This window comes from Lissotriton vulgaris, chromosome 8 (assembly GCF_964263255.1).
Source record: "Lissotriton vulgaris chromosome 8, aLisVul1.2, whole genome shotgun sequence".
Taxonomy (NCBI): Eukaryota; Metazoa; Chordata; class Amphibia; order Caudata; family Salamandridae; genus Lissotriton; species Lissotriton vulgaris.
The window spans coordinates 424,009,623-424,027,110 of record NC_141696.1 but is presented as its reverse complement, the minus strand read 5'-3'; the positions used below and the strand labels follow the sequence as shown (position 1 = coordinate 424,027,110).

Sequence of the window (17,488 nt, the reverse complement as noted above, 5' to 3'; positions counted from 1 at the left end):
TCACCAAGCGGTTTCTAAGCGCTTGCTTAGGGAACCCGTCCTGGTATTCCCCTGTGAGATAACCCCGGCAGGGTATCCGCAAGGTGAAAGCCAGGCATCCAGCCGCGAGGGGCCGTTGTGGAGATTAAGCAAGCTATTGCCCAGAGTCGCAGAGTGTGAACGCGTGAATCAAGAATCCTCGTGCCGCGACCTCTCCCCCTGCGACACGGAGCTCATTTGCATGCCCTAACGATCTATCCTTATTGCATTGTAATCTCTGAGCCGTGGGAGGCCCATGGCTTCCCCTTTGTTCACACACAGCTTTAAACAAGCATTTGCAATGCAATAGGTCTCGCATTTGCGAGAGTTTTAGCTGTTGGCATTGTAAATGACAATGCCTTTTATTTACGTGTTGGTTTTTTAAAACATAAATAAAAGACATTGTAGTTTACAATGCCAATAGCTTAAACTCTCACAAATGTGAGACCTATTGTATTGCAAATGCTTGTTTGTCAAGTGAGGCTGAGCTGAGCCCAGCTCATTCTGATAACACCTGAGTGGTTTTGGAGGGTCTGACACTCAACTGTTAACTCTGAGCTTATGCTCTTAACTTCAGCTTCCTCCGTCCAAGCAGCTGGGGAATGTACTACATCCGTACTTCCACAAGTTATACCTTCTTGCATTGACAGAGAGTTGCACCTACTGAGAAGTTTCGACCTTCCACCCCTTTCGACAAATGTTATTCAAGCTGCTTAAAGCCACTCCACCACGTCTTTACATTCTGGCAATTGGGCACAATTTGTCACATTGTGAGAATAGAAGTAGGTTGATACAGGCCTAACTGTCTAATGTTCTTTTGTTTATATTGTCCTTTACCTAGCCTGGCTTTGTTGTGGGCAGTGTTGAAGGTTGATTATCGCTCCTTGGGCCTCTCCAAGTTTGACTGATCCACCCTAATTATTCAATTCATCCATTGTGATGAGTTTCTTAAAAGGTCTTTCACATATATTCCACTGTTCTCCATTTTGCTGTTGTGGGACCTTAATTTGGTCTTAATGTTTTTGGTGTACAGTCCGTTCAAACCTCTCTATAGTTGTGCTCCGAGGCTTTCCAATTTGCATCGCTTCTACGAGTTGCCTCAATAAGCTGCAGAATGGAACTTAAGGCATCTGCATCCTTTCTTCTGACTGTGGTGTCACCTTTCAACATGGGGGGACGTCTGTCGTGTTCCCAGTGTTCTTTTCCTCATGCAGCCATCTAAAGAGAAGGAAAGGCTACACCCATTGTACCCAGGACATGCCATTAGCCTCTTTATTGAAATTATTGATGAGGACTACAATGTTTATGATCAAAACTGTGTTGTTGGTCAGGTTCGAATCCTTTAGAAAAAACAGAAGACAAGAGGCAATTGGCAAAACAGGAATTGTTTGTTTAGTTAAACTATTTGGCCGGGAGAACAGTTACAGGCTCGAGGTCTGAGGACTGTCTCAATTTACTTTGGGTTTGTGTTGGTCTTGTATACAGTTTTACATAAAGCCATAAATTAACTGGCATACCATATATGGTGAGGAATGTAGGTTGCTGCCTCAGTCATAAATTAATGGTCAAACGGTTACTACTGGTGGGTCTCGACCTTGCATGGACACAGTGTTGCCAGTGGTGAAGTGTGCAAATGTCCGGTAGGGGGAGCGTGTGCTTGGTTCTGATTGACTGTGTTCCTAACTCATGTGGCATCTGACTTTATGCCTACACCCTTAGGCCAAGTGTGCTTTATTAGGAGCAATTTCCCCCTAACCATTGTGATGTCGCTGTGCCTATTTGTTGGATTGATCAAGAGTTTCCTTCCTTTGTGTTTACCGGCCAGCTATGCACCCTCTCACCTGTGACCCATCAATCAGGAATTCTGGGCCTAGTTCCTAGGACCTGCCTGACTACATACTTGTGTGTCGAGGTAGATGTGGAGTTCAGGACGGGTGATTTTATGATTAACAATAGTTCATTTTTATCGATAAATTTATTGATATCCATAAAAACAGTGTTATGCCTTGACTCAAAGGGGTCCTCCTGTGGGCCTTCAGCCCCATTCCACCTACGTTTCGCCACTGCAACTCTGCCTCCAAGTATTCCTCTTTTGGACTTCTGCCAAGCAGTCATGGACATCTGTCCATACTTTAACCTGGTATTACTGCATCAGTTCGCAGGTTTGCTAACCAGGTCACTTTGCCAGCTCTGTTCTGCTGGACTCCCTGGTGGAACTCCATTCCTTTTGACCCACTTACTTGGATGGCTTATTATGATTTTTGTTTCGGTCTGCATAACTGATGCTGATTTTCAAGACATGGTTGCGTTCCTTTTTCTATTTGCACAGCTGTAAATGAGTGCCAAGCAGGAGTGCTTGGTCCTCCATAGATTCAGATAAATCCTGTTTATTTTTCACAGGAAGGACTGGCAGTCTGTAAGGAGAACTGTTTTCAAATCCAAAAGAATTATATGATGGATATCCAGGATGTCGGGATCTAACTACAGACACTCCTACATATTGATTTTCAAAGGACTGTTCTGGTGCTAACCAAGTAGTGATGAAATATGCATTATAGAGTTCTACGGCAAATTAACTACAGAATTAGCAATGGATTGGGCTTACTTATGGTTCTAGATCATAGCAGTTATGAGGTTTTTGTATTTTCTTCCTGTGATCTAGGTACTTTAGAACCTCACTCATTTTTGGTCTACTGTACTTGGAAATCCTTTTTGCAAGTCTTTCAGCAGGTGATGGCATTTAGCTCTTTTTCATTACAGAGGCATAGTCTACCTTTTTTTAAACGAAATACATATTCTGATGGCCTACATGGATACCCTCACCAGATTCTGAATATTAAGTTTATACTGAACGATGATGTACATTTATTATTTGGACAGATCTGTTGTATGTGCCATTTTTTATGTTTGACATCGTGTACAGCAAGTTAATTGCATGACCTTTGGCCCTTTTTGTACTGTTTTTCTGTGCATTCGTTTGCTTTTCCTCCCTTATTACTGGGAAAGCGCAGTTTGCCCGTCGTCTCCTTCTTTTTCTCTCGTCAGCTGCCTGCCTCGTCATTTTGCCCTTTTCAATCTACATCATTCTCAGCTACTGTTACTTTTACTCTACTACCTATCCCTTTTGCCTTGGTTCTCAACCTTCACCAGTACTGAAACTGCAATCCATTCGGCTTTTGGCTGTGGGTCACCAGCATGGAAACTAAGACAGGTATACTCCCCTTTTAATAAGAGTCATCCTGTCTTTTATGTGATCTCACACTGCCCAGGAGCCTTTTATTTAAAAGCACAAGGTAATAATCCTCCAAGTTCAAATGCCCTGTCAAACATGGCAGAAATAATGGGCTTACTGCCCTAATCTTTTGTTGTCTTTGCTTTAGCCTAAAATGAAGGTGATGAATTTTAGCTCAGCTTTTTGTTTAAAAAAGTAGATTTAAGTCTCTGAAAATTACATTCTGGTAGTACTTTGTTGTAGCTGATGCATTTAAATGCTCTGGAGCGTTTTGGTTTTGTTTGTAAAATGTCTACTTTATTTGGATGTACAATGTACTAGAACATAGCTACAGTTTCGCAACTGTAAAGCTAATACACAAATATTCTGTTGCAGCTTGCTGCGTTTTCCAGTATGTCTTCACCCACCCCTTGCCATATATTACACAAGGTCTAGACTGTAAAGTACACTGACAGTCGTTCCCTCTAAATAGTTTACCTCCCCTCTGGGCAGTAGTTCCTCACAGATTTGCCTCTAATATCGAAGCTAGCGTGAATTGTGATGTCCTTGTATTTTTCTGGTAATGAAGTGACCCCAAGAAGAGAGATCCAATATGACAGATTGATCCACCTGCATGGTGGCATTATGATATCACTCTGGCAGCATCATGTGTGAGTCTTAGATCTGGCAACTATACTTATAGCAGCATATCCTAATCAAAAGGTTGAAATAGAGGCAGTATAAAGCTTTTGATTGATCAATTGCAAGTAAGTAATTTATCATTATTTTCTAATAAAGTATCACGTTTTCCCTCGGATATCTGCCACAAGCCTTAAAACACAAAATGTTGGTATATTTTATGGTTTGGAATGATTTGTCTGTAATGACGTGTTGCATTTAAATGTTTTCTGCTTTCGATGTTGTTAATTTTATAAGGTGAACATTTGGAATGGGCTAGCTATGACCATAAATGTGAAGGGCTGTGATTTCCCCCTTTTTTATTTTTAGAATCCACACTAAGGAGAAGGAAAACCAGGCCACAGGCATCACTCACTGCGACCCACAGTAGTACATTGGCAGAGGAGATTGTGGCTCTATTAAGGACGCTTCATTCGCTTGGCCAGTGGAATGGACTAATTAACAAATACATAAACTCACAGCTGAACTCTGTCACTCATATGTTTACAAGGAAATCATTGGAAGGGGTAAAGTATTGCAAATATCACCTCCTTTTTGACATGCTTTGTATGGCTACATTATATGACATGCTAATTTTTCAGTAAATATAATTAAGTGTTGCGAGTCATAAAATGGCACCCATGTCATTACAGCACAGTAACAAAGAATCATGGACACCGTAAATATGTCTTTCCCCATATATGTAAATTCATGTCTCACTATTCACAGCCCAGTATACATTACCAATGATAGTTGAGGCTGTTGAGCATTGAAAACTTTTTAAGGTAAGATAAAATCTATGCCTCCTGGGTGTGATTTGGAGAGTATAGTCATTGGTGCTATAAAAAAACATTAATAACTACTAACATAAAAATATCTATTTTAGGATTTCTTGATCAAAATACACATCTAACATGAGAAGGATCCTCTCTAAAATATTTTGAGTTTAGCATCTATCTGTGTATGGCACCTAACTTTTACATTTAGGGTTTTTGATACCACTCATTCACATGCCAGTGAGATAGCTTTATGAAATAGTGATTCTACTGCAAAAGCTCTGTTAATGTTTGGGTCACAAGTTATAATACGATAGGGTCCTCTCAGCCTCACTCCCTTTCAAGGTTGATAAATTGCGTACCACTGAGTTGGGTATTTATACCTCTTGCTATCCCTAGAAATGATCCGGCTGATGTAGTATATGGTGTAGACATGGTGATAAATATCAATGAATATCTGCATGTTTTCTTTGGTGTTGAATATATTTCAGTGCACTGATTTCATCCTTCAAGACCTACCCTGGTCTGCAGACATGGTACAGATATCGTGATGATTTTAATATGCATTTCGTAACTTGTACTTTCCCTAAAACTAGTAAATTAATCTAGCACACGCTGATTTTATATCTTACATCATACCTTCACTATTTCAGCATTTTGTACTCTGTCTTTTGTTAATTAGGCTGTGTTGGATGACTTTTTTCCTGATTCCGAAAACCCTGAAGTAGGCAGTCTCATGGCTGTGCTGGCAGTGATTGGTGGAATAGACAGCCGCCTGCGATTGGGTGGCCAAGTAGTACATGAAGAATTTGGGGAAGGAACAGTGACCCGCATTACTCCAAAAGGAAAAATCACTGTCCAGTTCCAGGAGATGCGAGTATGTAGAGTGTGCCTCCTAAGTCAGCTGAAACCAGTAAGTGGCTCCCTTTCCATCCGTTTGAAACCTGAACAGATTTATATTGCTGGGAGGAGGGAAGCCTCTCTACTATTAATATGGTGTTATCATTGCTAGCTTTTGATAAATGATAATGATCCATCATGAATTGGATGGCTTATAAATGTATTGGGATCATTCTGAAAATCGTTTTAGTGTATTACTTAAAAATGCTTCTCTAGTAAAAATGTTCTACATTTGCACTTATTATGGAGGTTATGATAACTTCCTTTTGTTGTTTGTTGCATGTCTTAACTAAACAGCAGCATATGCAGTTTTGCTTATGCCAATATATTTATTCCGAAAAACATGAGTTTCTGGACTGTTCTTAAAACCCGGTTATGTCTGTATTACAGAATAAGTTGTGTGCAATTAGGTAATTGTAATTTTCAACTGACCTGTAAGCACATAGGGCAGGGCTGCTCACTATTTGCCCATGTATTTTCATTGAGTGAAGAGGTATGACCCCAGTATGTTTTGGACATTGGGCAAAATATACTAAAAACGGAGAGCACAACACAGTTGACAGTAATGTGATTGGACCTCTTGTTCATAAAGAATAAAGTACTCTCAGTCCCTATTAGAAACAGCTAAGAGGTCTTTTGTTTTCCAGATTTTGGTGGGCGCACTTCCTCAGTGACCGCAAAGTACTGTTCTGAATATGTGACCAGTTTAGGCAATGAGGCGAGCGGTAGTACCTCTAAACCGCTCAAAAAATGGACCAGAAGGCTGATCAACTTATATTAGAAAAACGACTGTGCCCCTGCACTTAAACATTTTAGTGATAACAGGTAGTGACAATACATTTTTTGGGAACATGTTCTTTTTATAAACACATTTAGGTAGTGACTTGATGATGTCAACCCAATGTGACAAAAGCATGCCATTTTATGTGACTTTGTACATTGTTAGATCAACTAAAGTAGTGATATCTGTGGGTAAGAGATATGTCTAATGGTCATAAAAAAAGAGAACACTGGCCGGATCCATGGGTGAAGTGGTGAGGTGAAAGACTCATTCGTTATAAAATGGCATGCTTTTGTCACATTGGGTTGACATCATCAAGTCACTACCTAAATGTGTTTATAAAAAGAACATGTTCCCAAAAAATGTATTTTATGTTTTTATCCAGCCCTGAAGATTCGCAGCTTGTTCCCTGCGATGAAACATGTGTTGGCTATTGAAATGGAACAATAAACAGAAGTGCCCACACTAAGAACAAACTGTGTTTCTACCTATATTACCCATACCCATGATTATGAACTTATTCTCGGAGATTGACTACATGTTTAGATTTGTCTAAAATCAGTATTTGCTAAGTAAAAGATACTAATATTACAGTCACTACCTGTTATCACTAAAATGTTTAAGTGCAGGGGCACAGTCGTTTTTCTACTCTCAGTCCCTAGTCCCTACACAGAAACAGAATATGAAACAGATATCAGAATGTATTAATCTCACACACACGCCAACACACACTCTTACTAAACTTTGTCTATTCAACTTGCCGTTTCAGTGTAGGTGGTTGGAATACTCTATGGGCTTTGCACTCCAGGCGGAGTCTCTGCACTTGGGCGGAGAATCTGCAATGCAGTACTCACTCGTAATTTTGCGAGTCGTCTTAAGTTCCTTTGTGAAACAGGTCCTCTATATTCGTAATTGTACAAAGGACACTTGGGCGGGGTCTCTGCACTCAGGGTGGGCGGAATCTCTGCTTTCATTGTTGAATCTCCAAACTGCAGTGCTCAGTGCGGAGATTCTGCCACAAGTGCGGAGTCTCCACACTCGTAACTTTACCAGTCGTAAGTCCCTTTGTGAATCAGGCCCTTTATATTTGTAATTGTACAAAAGACACTTAGTCGGAGTCTCTGCACTTTGGGGTGAGCGGAGTCTCTGCCCGTGGGTTGGGTGTAGTCTCTGTACTCGGGCGGAGCCTCTGTTCTCAGGGCGAAGCCTCTCCACTCAGTGGATTCTCCGCACTGCAATGGTCAATGCAGGGATTCTGCCATGAGTGCGGAGACTCCACGCTCGTAACTTTGAGTTGTAAGTCAATCTGTGAATCAGGCCCTTTATGTTTGTAATTGTACAAAGGACACTTGGGCGGAGTCTCTGCACATGGGGCGGGCTGGGTGTACAAAGGACACTAGGGCCGAGTCTCTGCACATGGGGTGGGCTGGGTCTGCACTCAAGGTGGAGTCTCTGCTCTCGGGGCGGAATCTCTGCACTGCAGTGCTCAGTGTGGAGATTCTGCCACGAGTGCGGAGACTTCACACTCGTAACTTTACGAGTCATAAGTGTAAGAAACTGGCGTTATATGTACTGCACCAAAGTGAGGTACAGTGTGTATAGAGTCTAATGGTCTCCAGAGAATTGGCAGAGGCTACAGTGGTAGCTTGGTCGAGCTGTAAGGCAGTATCAGAGGGCAGTGTAAAGCATTTGATGTACACACTCATGTCAGCAAATTGTCTCACACACTCAAGAACTGAACTCTCGGCCAATTTGTATGTATAAAAAATATACTGTTGTTTTATTTATAGAACCAAGGAAGCCTGGTGCAGGTAAGCATAAAAATATTTTTTCTGTAGTAAATTACTTGTAGGAACACAGTTCAAAATAGCAGTGTAACTTGTGCTGGTTTTGGTTACAGTTTTAAGAAATCAGTTTGCAACACATTACAGGTATGTTACATTTAATTGAATGGGCTTTTTAAGTAAAATGCAGTTAATTACTTTTTAGATTACTTTTGTTAACACAGGCTGGATCCTAGATTCAGCCCTGGGACATTTCCTGAAAACAGGTGAGTAAATGCTTTTTGGTTAAATGTATGATTTTTAAGGAATATTATTGCATTTTCAAAAGTTGACACTTAAAACCTTTTTCACATAGAATCACCAATGTTATCCTATGGGTGCAAATTCACTTAGCAGGTAAGTTAGGTTATCGTTACTTTTTCTTACTCGGTGCTGGATCCTAGATTCAGCACTAGGACATTTCCTGAAAACAGTTGAGAAAATGCGTTTTGGTTATTCGGCTGATTTTTAAGGAATATTTGTAGTTTTCAAAAGTCGACACTTAAAAAGTTTTTGGAAGAAAAAGTGTCAATGTTATCCTATGAGGATAAATGAGTTATCGGATTCAAGGTAAGTAATCGGACTTTTGAGTTACTGTTCTGGGGTTAGACTCTGGGTTCTCCCAGGGTCAGTTATGCACTGTTGTTGCACCTTCAGCGGCACTTGGGCGGCCGGGTGCAGAGTGTTGAGGCCCAATGTTATCCTATGGGGATAGGGGTACTCCGGTTGGTGGCGGCTGGCAAGCAGGCCACAGAGTTGTGGGAGAAAAGCTCCTATTGTTAAGCTCAGGGCAAGTTGGGGACCCAGTTAGCACCAAAGGGCACCCTCAGCGGCGCTAGGACAGCCGGATGCAGGGTGCTGTTTTGAGGTCGGGTGCCCTGTTGATTTTAATGGAGAATCTCCGGGACAAAGAAACACTGCAGGCTTGGGAACGAGGATCTTTCAGGAGTGACCACCACTTCGAGGGGTAAGTTGGGATGTAGAGGGTTGGTTAGGCACCGCTGGGTTGGGCATACAATGCCATGGGGCGTCTGTCCTGGGGTGCCTTTGGACGTCGGATTTTCTTCCCCTCTCTGGTCGCGGTGGGGGGTCCTGTGGATTGAGGCTGCAGACGTCGTCTGGAGGCTTGAGGCAGGTCAGGGGTCGCCGGATCTCAGGTCGGGGTCGCCGGATCTCAGGTCGGGGTCGCCGGATCTCAGGTCGGGGTCGCCGGATCTCAGGTCGGGGTCGCCGGATCTCAGGTCGGGGTCGCCGGATCTCAGGTCGGGGTCGCCGGATCTCAGGTCGGGGTCGCCGGATCTCAGGTCGGGGTCGCCGGATCTCAGGTCGGGGTCACCGGATCTCAGGTCGGGGTCGCCGGATCTCAGGTCAGGATCACCGGGGGACCTCCTCATGGTGTTTATTCACTCAAACAAGGGCCGGGCTCGGCGGGTGCAGAGTGTGCTGTGTGAGAAGTTGGCCTGATATGCAGTGCTCACTATTCTAGTGATCACTATGCATCAGTCCAAATGACCCTTATGGTGATTGGTTGTAAGTCAACCTTAGACCAGCTATCCTAGTAGCGTGGATACGAGCAGTCTTCGGGCTAACCTCTAGAGGGCGTGTTAAGCCAGCTGTTATACCATCACATATACCCCTTGAACACCAAGTGAAAGGACACCACACAAGTGTTATGAAAATAAACAGTGTATTTATTAGAATCACAACAGCCCTGTACTCTATGAGGACAGGGTACTAAGCACACAACAAAACTCTTATGAAAATACTTCAAGTTGCACAATTTACACAAACGCCCGAGGGGCACGGAAAACCATATACTACAAAAGTGGAATGCGAAATTACTAGCAGGTAAGTACTATACTAATAGGCTTTGGAATCGCTAGGACTACGTAACTGAACCTTCAGATTACTAGTAGGAGGCCTAGGGGACTCGGGTGCAGAGTGTGCACTCTCACGCGGGATGCGGGACAAAGGCTATGGTAGCTAGATTTCACAAAGTTAGTGTTCTCGGGCGAACCCGATAAGGTAGATCGAAAACGACAGTGGATCCTGACCCTTGGATAGTGAGGCTATGCTAGGGCACCGAAATGCCGAGTTTACCTAGCCCAGGGGCTGCAGCTGCATATGTCTCAAAAGACTTCGGGAATCCTCGTAGACGAACCAGGAGCCTGAAGAAAGAAGTTGCTGGCAGGCGACCAGTGAAGAGAGTTCGAGTGATCCAAGCCTGGATCGAAGATGGATGACACCTGAAAGCAGAGGGGACCAAGTTCGTGACTACTAGCCAGTAGTCAGGTGGCACCAGGAGGGCACCGGATGATAGTCACCTCGACTAGGTGAGTGGGCGACGCAGTGCTCTGCAGATCTCACGGACCAGGAGGCGTTGTCGGCGACCAGGAAGGAGCTGCGAGCTGTCCCACGATGGATGAAGCTGTCGACGTCGCTGGACCCAGGATTGGGGCAACAAGTCTTGGCAAATTCAAGCCCACGCGGTGGACTCAAAATGGCGTCTGGAGTGGACCAGGAGGGTCCGGGGTGCTCCTCTTTTGGAAGGGAGCAAGGGCCAGTCTGGAGCAACCAAACCAAGCAGCAGTGATGTCGTCGGGCGTCGTTAAGAAGGCCACAAGCCAGCAGGCTAGTAGCCAAACAACGCGGTGAGCAGCAAAAAGCAGAAGGGCCCCACACAGATCGTGGAGATGCTGGGAGGCTGGACTTCGGTGCTGGAGCTGCACAGGGTCGGGGCTTCTGGGACCCCAAAGCACTCACCAGAGGATCCCTCGGCGGTCGTGCTGGATAAAATTCGTGCAGTTCTGATGATGGCCGGTCCCTCGAGGTCTCGTCGCACCTACGGTTCTCAGCTTGGCTGTAGAGGTAGGTAGAGGTCAGAGGTGCCAGGGAAGCCGGGTCTCGTCGTGCTGGTCGGTCGGATTCCTGAGGAAGGACGTGCAGCAAACCGCAGAGTTCTTAGATGGTGCCTGCGGATGCAGGGTGACTACTCCTTAGTCACAAGGGAGAAATCTTGAGAAGAGTCTTAAAGTCCTTTTGTAGAAAGTCGCTTCTTGATTCAAAGATGATCTAATTTGGAAGGGTCCCCGCTCCTGCCTTTATCCTAAAGAAAGGGGTGGGTACGCGACTAGGTCCTGCCCTAGGGGTGGGACCAGGAAGGGGGGTGGTTACACCCCTCTCCCATGCCGGACTTTCCCCAGGCCAGGGGCTGGTGTGCCCCTGGAACTGGTTCTAGCCAGCAGATGCGTAGTGAGCACCGGGGTGCCACTCCGCAGTCACCTTCCTGTAAAGCCCTGCCTACCCAGGATACACAAAACCATGTCTGGGATGGTGCTAGCACCGCCCCTGACAGGAAACCCTTTGTCCAAGCTCTCCTCGCTGGAAGGGCTCCCAGCAGCAGGAGGTCAGACTTGTGTCTGTGGTGGCAGCATCCATTTTGTGGAGCTGAGGCTTCGTTTAACTTTAACCGGGGTTCACAGTTACATACATGTCGTGTCCCTCTAGAAGGGTGGAATGCTAACCCCGTTGCCAGAATTGGCGAGGGGTTAGTATTCCAATTCGTATGACAACTTACTCGACATGTTTTGATAAAGCAATACCAGAGATAGCATTTAACCGCGAGGATTATAATGCACTTAAGAGTATATGGTATGCGTTATCATGGAACAGCTATTAGGACTTGGTTCCGCAAGCTGCAAACGGGCTCAGCTCATGCCAGAGCACCATTTCACACGATTCCAAGCACTCTGCTTTCAGGATTGTCAAGGCCTGCCATAGGAGTGACTGATAGGAATCTGTGTGTCCATTTTTAGGGTTAGATATAGGTATACTATATCTAAAGCAAAAGGGTGAGTACACCACCTTGCCCCAGCTGTCGTGCAGCCAGTTGTGTCAGATTTAGATGGCCATCCAGGGGTGGCATAATACATGCTTCAGCCCCTGGTAGGCCCTGGGTACACCTATGCCCTGAGTTACAGGGTCTGATAAGGTGGCCCAGTCCCAATTGGATAATGCACCTAAGGTACACATGTCAATTTAGTGAGAGAACAGCTAGGCTGTGGGTCTGATTGGCAGGCCCACAGCCAGGGAAAGTCGTAAACCAGTGAAACAAAAGCAAAAAATCTGGGTGATCATAGGATTGCAGACCCTACTCTCCTACATGCTGGATTCGCAGTTCCTGGCTAGCACCAGAAGCTGCAGTTTAAACACGTCCGGTGTTCACGGGAGAAACCGCTTGGAAAGTGAATGCAAGCAGGTCCTCCAGGGTTTTTGAGGTTTCTGGCCGCTGGACACGCCGGGGTTTCGCAGGAAAAGGTTCGAGGTAAGACAGGTCTGTAGGGCTGGGGCCAAGACAGTGGGCGTCATCTTTTTGTTTGCTCTGCACGGCTTCTTGTCCTTCTTCTTTTCTTGTTGTTGCTGGATCTAAGGAAGGAAGGTTCAGGGTGCCCCTAAATACTAAATTTAGGGGCGTTACAGGTAGGTAAAGGTCAGGGACCAATGGGTCCCCTCCCTGGGGTCGGTACACTCCCTATTCTGCCACTCTCCAGTGTAGCCTGTCCCTGGTTGGCTGGGTCCCCCCATCCTCAAGATGGCGGGGACTCGAGGTTGTGCTTCACCTCGCCTCCCCCGCCCTAGGGGTGGAGTTGGCAGAGGTGGGCACACCTCTCTTCCTCATTTTGTTTTTCCCCCAGGGTCTCCCACCAAAAGTGGGGGGTAGAACCAGTGGGGACCAGTTGCTGAGTACAGCAAGTGGTCTGGAGAGGCTCACAAATACGGTAGGCCTTTGAAGCTTCTCCTTCGTGAACCCTGCCCATCCTGGGGGAGGAGGCTTGGCACCTCGTCCAAGGATGTGCATTGTATCTGATAGAGACAACTAGCCGCAGATTCCTTAACGTAGAATTATCCCCAGGCGTGAGACTGGATCTGGAAAACTTTTAACCACAGCATCACTGCGCGCCGGGTGGATGGCATCACACGACTCCGCCCAGGCTTCGTCCGCGTAAGTGACGTCAGCGAGGTCACATAAGTCCCACCCCGGCTTGCCTACTTCAGTTTTTTCCTTTTCCGCGTGCAACACGGATCTGATCCCTGTTCGGGCCTGTTTAGGGCCCTTTTTTCTTTCATCATTGTGATTTCTTTTGGTGGAACAATGTGCGAATGCCTTCGGGCTTTAAAACTTGCACGTCGTGTGGGCGCCTTATGTCGGCAACGGACCCTCCCCTCATTTGCATGTGGTGTTTAGGGGAAGATCACAGCACCACTGATTGTGAAGCGTGCCAACAGTTGAAGCCGAAGTTGCGGCGGGAGCGCCGGATGAAACTGCTCTTGGCGCGTCTCTCAAGGTCGGCTTCATCCCCTCGTTCAGCCTCGGCAGAAGGTTTCAGAAGCGGTCGTCTGCGTCCTCATCCCTCACTGATGTCGTATGAGCGTCGCTTCCTGGTGGGTAAGTGTCGCAGTTTGTCCCCGGCGGCTGGTTTCCGGCCTGTTGGGGGCATGGGCTCTCCGGGGGTGATGCAGCCCTGTATTTCGTCTCCCTATCCACCGTTTCCCGTGACGGGGCGTCGAGAGCCCAGATGAAGGCATATGCGTCGGCTTTGCAGGCCTCGCTGGCGTCTCCTCCTCCTCCTCCTCCTTCCCCTCCTGGAACGTCAGCAGATCCCTTGCATTGCGCGGGGCCCTCCGTTGCGTCGCCGGCGGCTCCGGCCCCGGCGCGGACTGGCTCTGGTCCAGGCTTGGAGGATGTGGTGCCGTTGGGGTGGAGCCCATCGGTGGTCTCTCCTTCGGCGCAATTCCCGCGGGAGTCCCTGTGGTGTCGTGGGAGGTCGCCGGGGCTTGGGTCGTAACCCCGAGTCCCTCTTGGCCCTCTGGACAGGCGTGGCCTTGTCTATGGCTGAGTGATGCCGCTACAGTGCCGGCTGCTGCTGGCCCAGGCGGCGCCACAGGGGTCAGTGGATTCCCCTCGTCCCGCTCCGGGTCGAGGCTGGACGGGGACCCCTAGTCCCCCCCCCCCCGTGCCCCTCTTGTACCTCCACGCAGGCGGATGCCTTGTCGGAGGTTCAATCGCCATGTCGGCGCTGCATGTGTTGGCGGACCACCTGCGTCACATTCTGGGCTAAGGCTGGCTGAGGGCTTCTTGTCATTCCCCTGGTCCCTCTCGTCCCTCCACGTAGGCGGGCTGCCTCGTCGGAGGTCGAGTCGGTGCTGTTCCGGCACTGCCCCTTGGCCACTTTGGCTCTGGCCCATCTCCGGCGCTGCGTGACCTGGAGGAGTCTTGTCAGGCGTCTCCTTCGGCACTGGATGGTGATGATGTCAGCCTCTGTCTACGGACTTTACGGCGCTGGACAGGCGTCGAGTCGTTGATTCGTCTTCGGACGCTCAGTCTTCTCCGGAGGTTGGGTGCTTGCTGGTGTCATCCTCACCGGGGACACCAGCGTTATCAAAGGGCTGCTCCCCACCGTTCCTGTGGCTGCGGGGTTCACCGGAGGAGGAACAGGTCCCACACTCTTCGGTTCCTCCTTCTAACTTCCAGATTTGGCCGAAGCCCGCCCCGCTTGGCTTCGGGGACGGCCGCCTTCGTTTACAGCTGTCGCCCACGGAGGAGCTACTTTCTCTGCCGCGGGGCCCTACGGAGGCAGTTGCGGCCTTCGCTCACGCAGTGTCCACAGCTGTGGGTATTCTGCGCATGGGTGACCCGGCTGCTCGTTTCCCGGCAGACCTTCTTTTGGAGGCTCTCCACCCGGGATCTGGGGGGGGAGCTATTGCTTCCCTTTGAGGGTTTGCTCCTTTCTTCCCTGATGTGGACTTGGGGGCGCACCACCAGAGGGGATCCGGTGCCCCAACAACTGCTGCACCGGCACCTTCCAGCGCCACGTGACCCGGCGTGTCTTTCCCTCCACCCCTCTGCCTCTAGTCCACTTTTGTGGACTGCTTTTCCCTCCCTGTCGCCACTGTTGTCTCCACCGTCCCATGAGGCCCGCTTGCTGGACTCTTGGGGACGCAACATGTTCGCCTCTACCAGCGCTGCTATGTGGGCCCTTAACACCTTGTGTGTGTTGGCTAAAGCCACCTCTTCTTTGTGGACTCGGCTGAGTCCTTGGGATCCACTGCTTCACAGGAGACTATTCAAGTCGACTTACGGCATCATGCTTTGGAGTTCGCTGCGTTTATTCTCCGCTCCTCTCATCTCGGAGGTGCTGGGCCGTGCCATGGCTTCCTCGGTCGCCCTCGTTCGCCATGCTTGGCTTCGGGACTGTGTGTTCCCTGAAAATATTCAGGAGCGGCTTTTTGATCTTCCATTTGACGGCACTCTGTTATTCCATGCCCCGGCAGACTCCGCCATCCAGAGGGTCTTTGCAGGGCTCCCTCCTCCTCCTCCTCCACCTCCTCCTCCTCCTCCTCCTCCTCCTTCGCCTCAGTGACTTAGGGTCGGTGGTGTTCTGCTTTTGGGGGTTTCCCCCCTTGCCTGGGAGGACGTTGCTCTTCGCCGTGTCCATTGGACTAGTCCCCTGTTCGACTCTCTGTTATGTCCAGGCTGGGGGGGGGGGTCCTACCGCAGACCCTCCTTCCCCATGTTTATGGCTAGGGTATCTATTCTATATTTAGGAATCTGCGGCTAGTAATCTCGATCAGATGTATGAGTTACTTACCTTCGGTAACGGTGTATCTGGTAGAGACAATTCTAGTCGCTGATTCCTTCACGGTCTGCCCTTCCTCCCCCTTCTGCGAGGACCTTTTGGCTTAGCCTTCTGCACTCGTCTCCTGGTGGATGGCTATGTTCCTGTGAGTGCATTTTTTCGTTCTTTGACAGGATGTTTGTCTTGTTTTTTGTTCCTTCCTCCTCTTTGGTAATATAGAGGATGGGTCTATAGGTGCTCCTGTGCCCCTCTGCCTTGGTTGCTTCAGGATTGAGGCTTGCCTTTACTCTTGTCACTCACCTTCCTCCCTCTTGTTTCTATGGGTCCTGGCCCCTCTGCTAACCTTTAGATTGGGATTCTCTTGCCATGTCTTGCTCTTTGTTTCTTTGGGGGATTGTCACACTCTGTGCTAGGGTTGCCTTAGAGGGTTGTCGCTCCCTGTTTGTCTTGGAACTGGTTCCCCTTCGTTTTTCTTAGTTGGGGTTATACTCCTGCTACAGGTTGTCCTGACATTTTGCATGTGTTCCTTGTCTCGGGGGAGGGGGGGGGGGGACTGTCTGCATTCTGGCAGGGTGGCTGCTCAGGGTTATGCTTTGTTCTTTGTTCTTTATTCTTAATTTCTTTTCCTCCCTTTGGGTACTACAGTGTCTGGGACTGCTCCTTATGGTGTTGTTCCTCACCGTCCTTTTTAGGTCTTGCCTGAGCCAGCGCATGTGCTGCTCTGGTGAGACATTTAGTAGCTGGCTTTTAAAAGTCCTACTTTTGGCGGCCACCAGCTTGCTGCACAGCTGCCATCTGACTTTCGCGCTGCCGTGTCATTTTCACGGCAGCGCGACCATTGCTTGTTTAACACTTCCGAACCCTTTAGATTCCCAAGTCTTTGACCTCACTCAGATTGTGAGTGTGGACCGAAACATACTGGAACAAGCTACCTCGTATTTATATAGCAATGCCCCTTCTTCCGTATAAGCACTTAATTTTTCTTCTGTACTGTAACAAGTTCCTTACCTTCCGTTTAATCTCTGCCTGAAAAGAAATTCATATCTGGCAAAGGAGCAGGAAGAAAATACCACGAAACACGCGAATCAACCCTACAGAAATTGTAACCAGCTCCCTCCTCACCCCACCCACCGTGACAGTATGCGCACGCCCCGGTGATGCAAGGATCATGCTCCACCTATCAACGGCACGCAGGCTGTGTTGCAGGAAGTGAGTGAAGATGGTGGAGGCGATGGAGCCGGGCATTGTGCCCTACAATCAGGTTGTGATCTGTTGGTGTATCTTCAGGTTGCTCTTACTGGCAAGTAGTGGTAGTGTCAGTACTTTAGTTGGGGACGGTTTTATAAGGTCATGGATCACTCCATCATTTGTCCTGCTGTCGCCTCTATCCTATATTATACGGGCCAGATAAATGTCAAGTCTGTGTCTATAAAGCCCCACCCCGCCCCCAAGTCAATCTGTTTACAATGATGGCATGTGGTAAATTAAAACTCATTAAAAGTGGTATTTTAGATACACCGAAAAGCAGTTCGGCTTGTGTTAGCATCCCGGATAAACTTGCATATTTTCATTTATCTTTAGTCATTTATATCCAACACCAAAGAGGTGTACTAGGTAACAGTTCTAGAGGGATTAACTCTCTCTTTAACCCCTTAACTGCTGGG

General features: G+C 47.7%; 1 protein-coding gene across 5 annotated transcripts in view; it reads left to right on the top strand.

The window, feature by feature from the left end:
* Positions 1 to 17,488, top strand: part of HERC2 (HECT and RLD domain containing E3 ubiquitin protein ligase 2) — a 1,676,463-nt gene that overhangs the window by 642,627 nt on the left and 1,016,348 nt on the right. For all 5 annotated transcript variants that reach the window (XM_086934186.1, XM_086934185.1, XM_086934187.1 and 2 more), the window contains exons 41-42: positions 4,238 to 4,434; positions 5,366 to 5,596. In XM_086934186.1, coding sequence (XP_086790312.1) covers positions 4,238 to 4,434; positions 5,366 to 5,596 — 428 coding nt within the window. The remainder of the gene's footprint in view (positions 1 to 4,237; positions 4,435 to 5,365; positions 5,597 to 17,488) is intronic.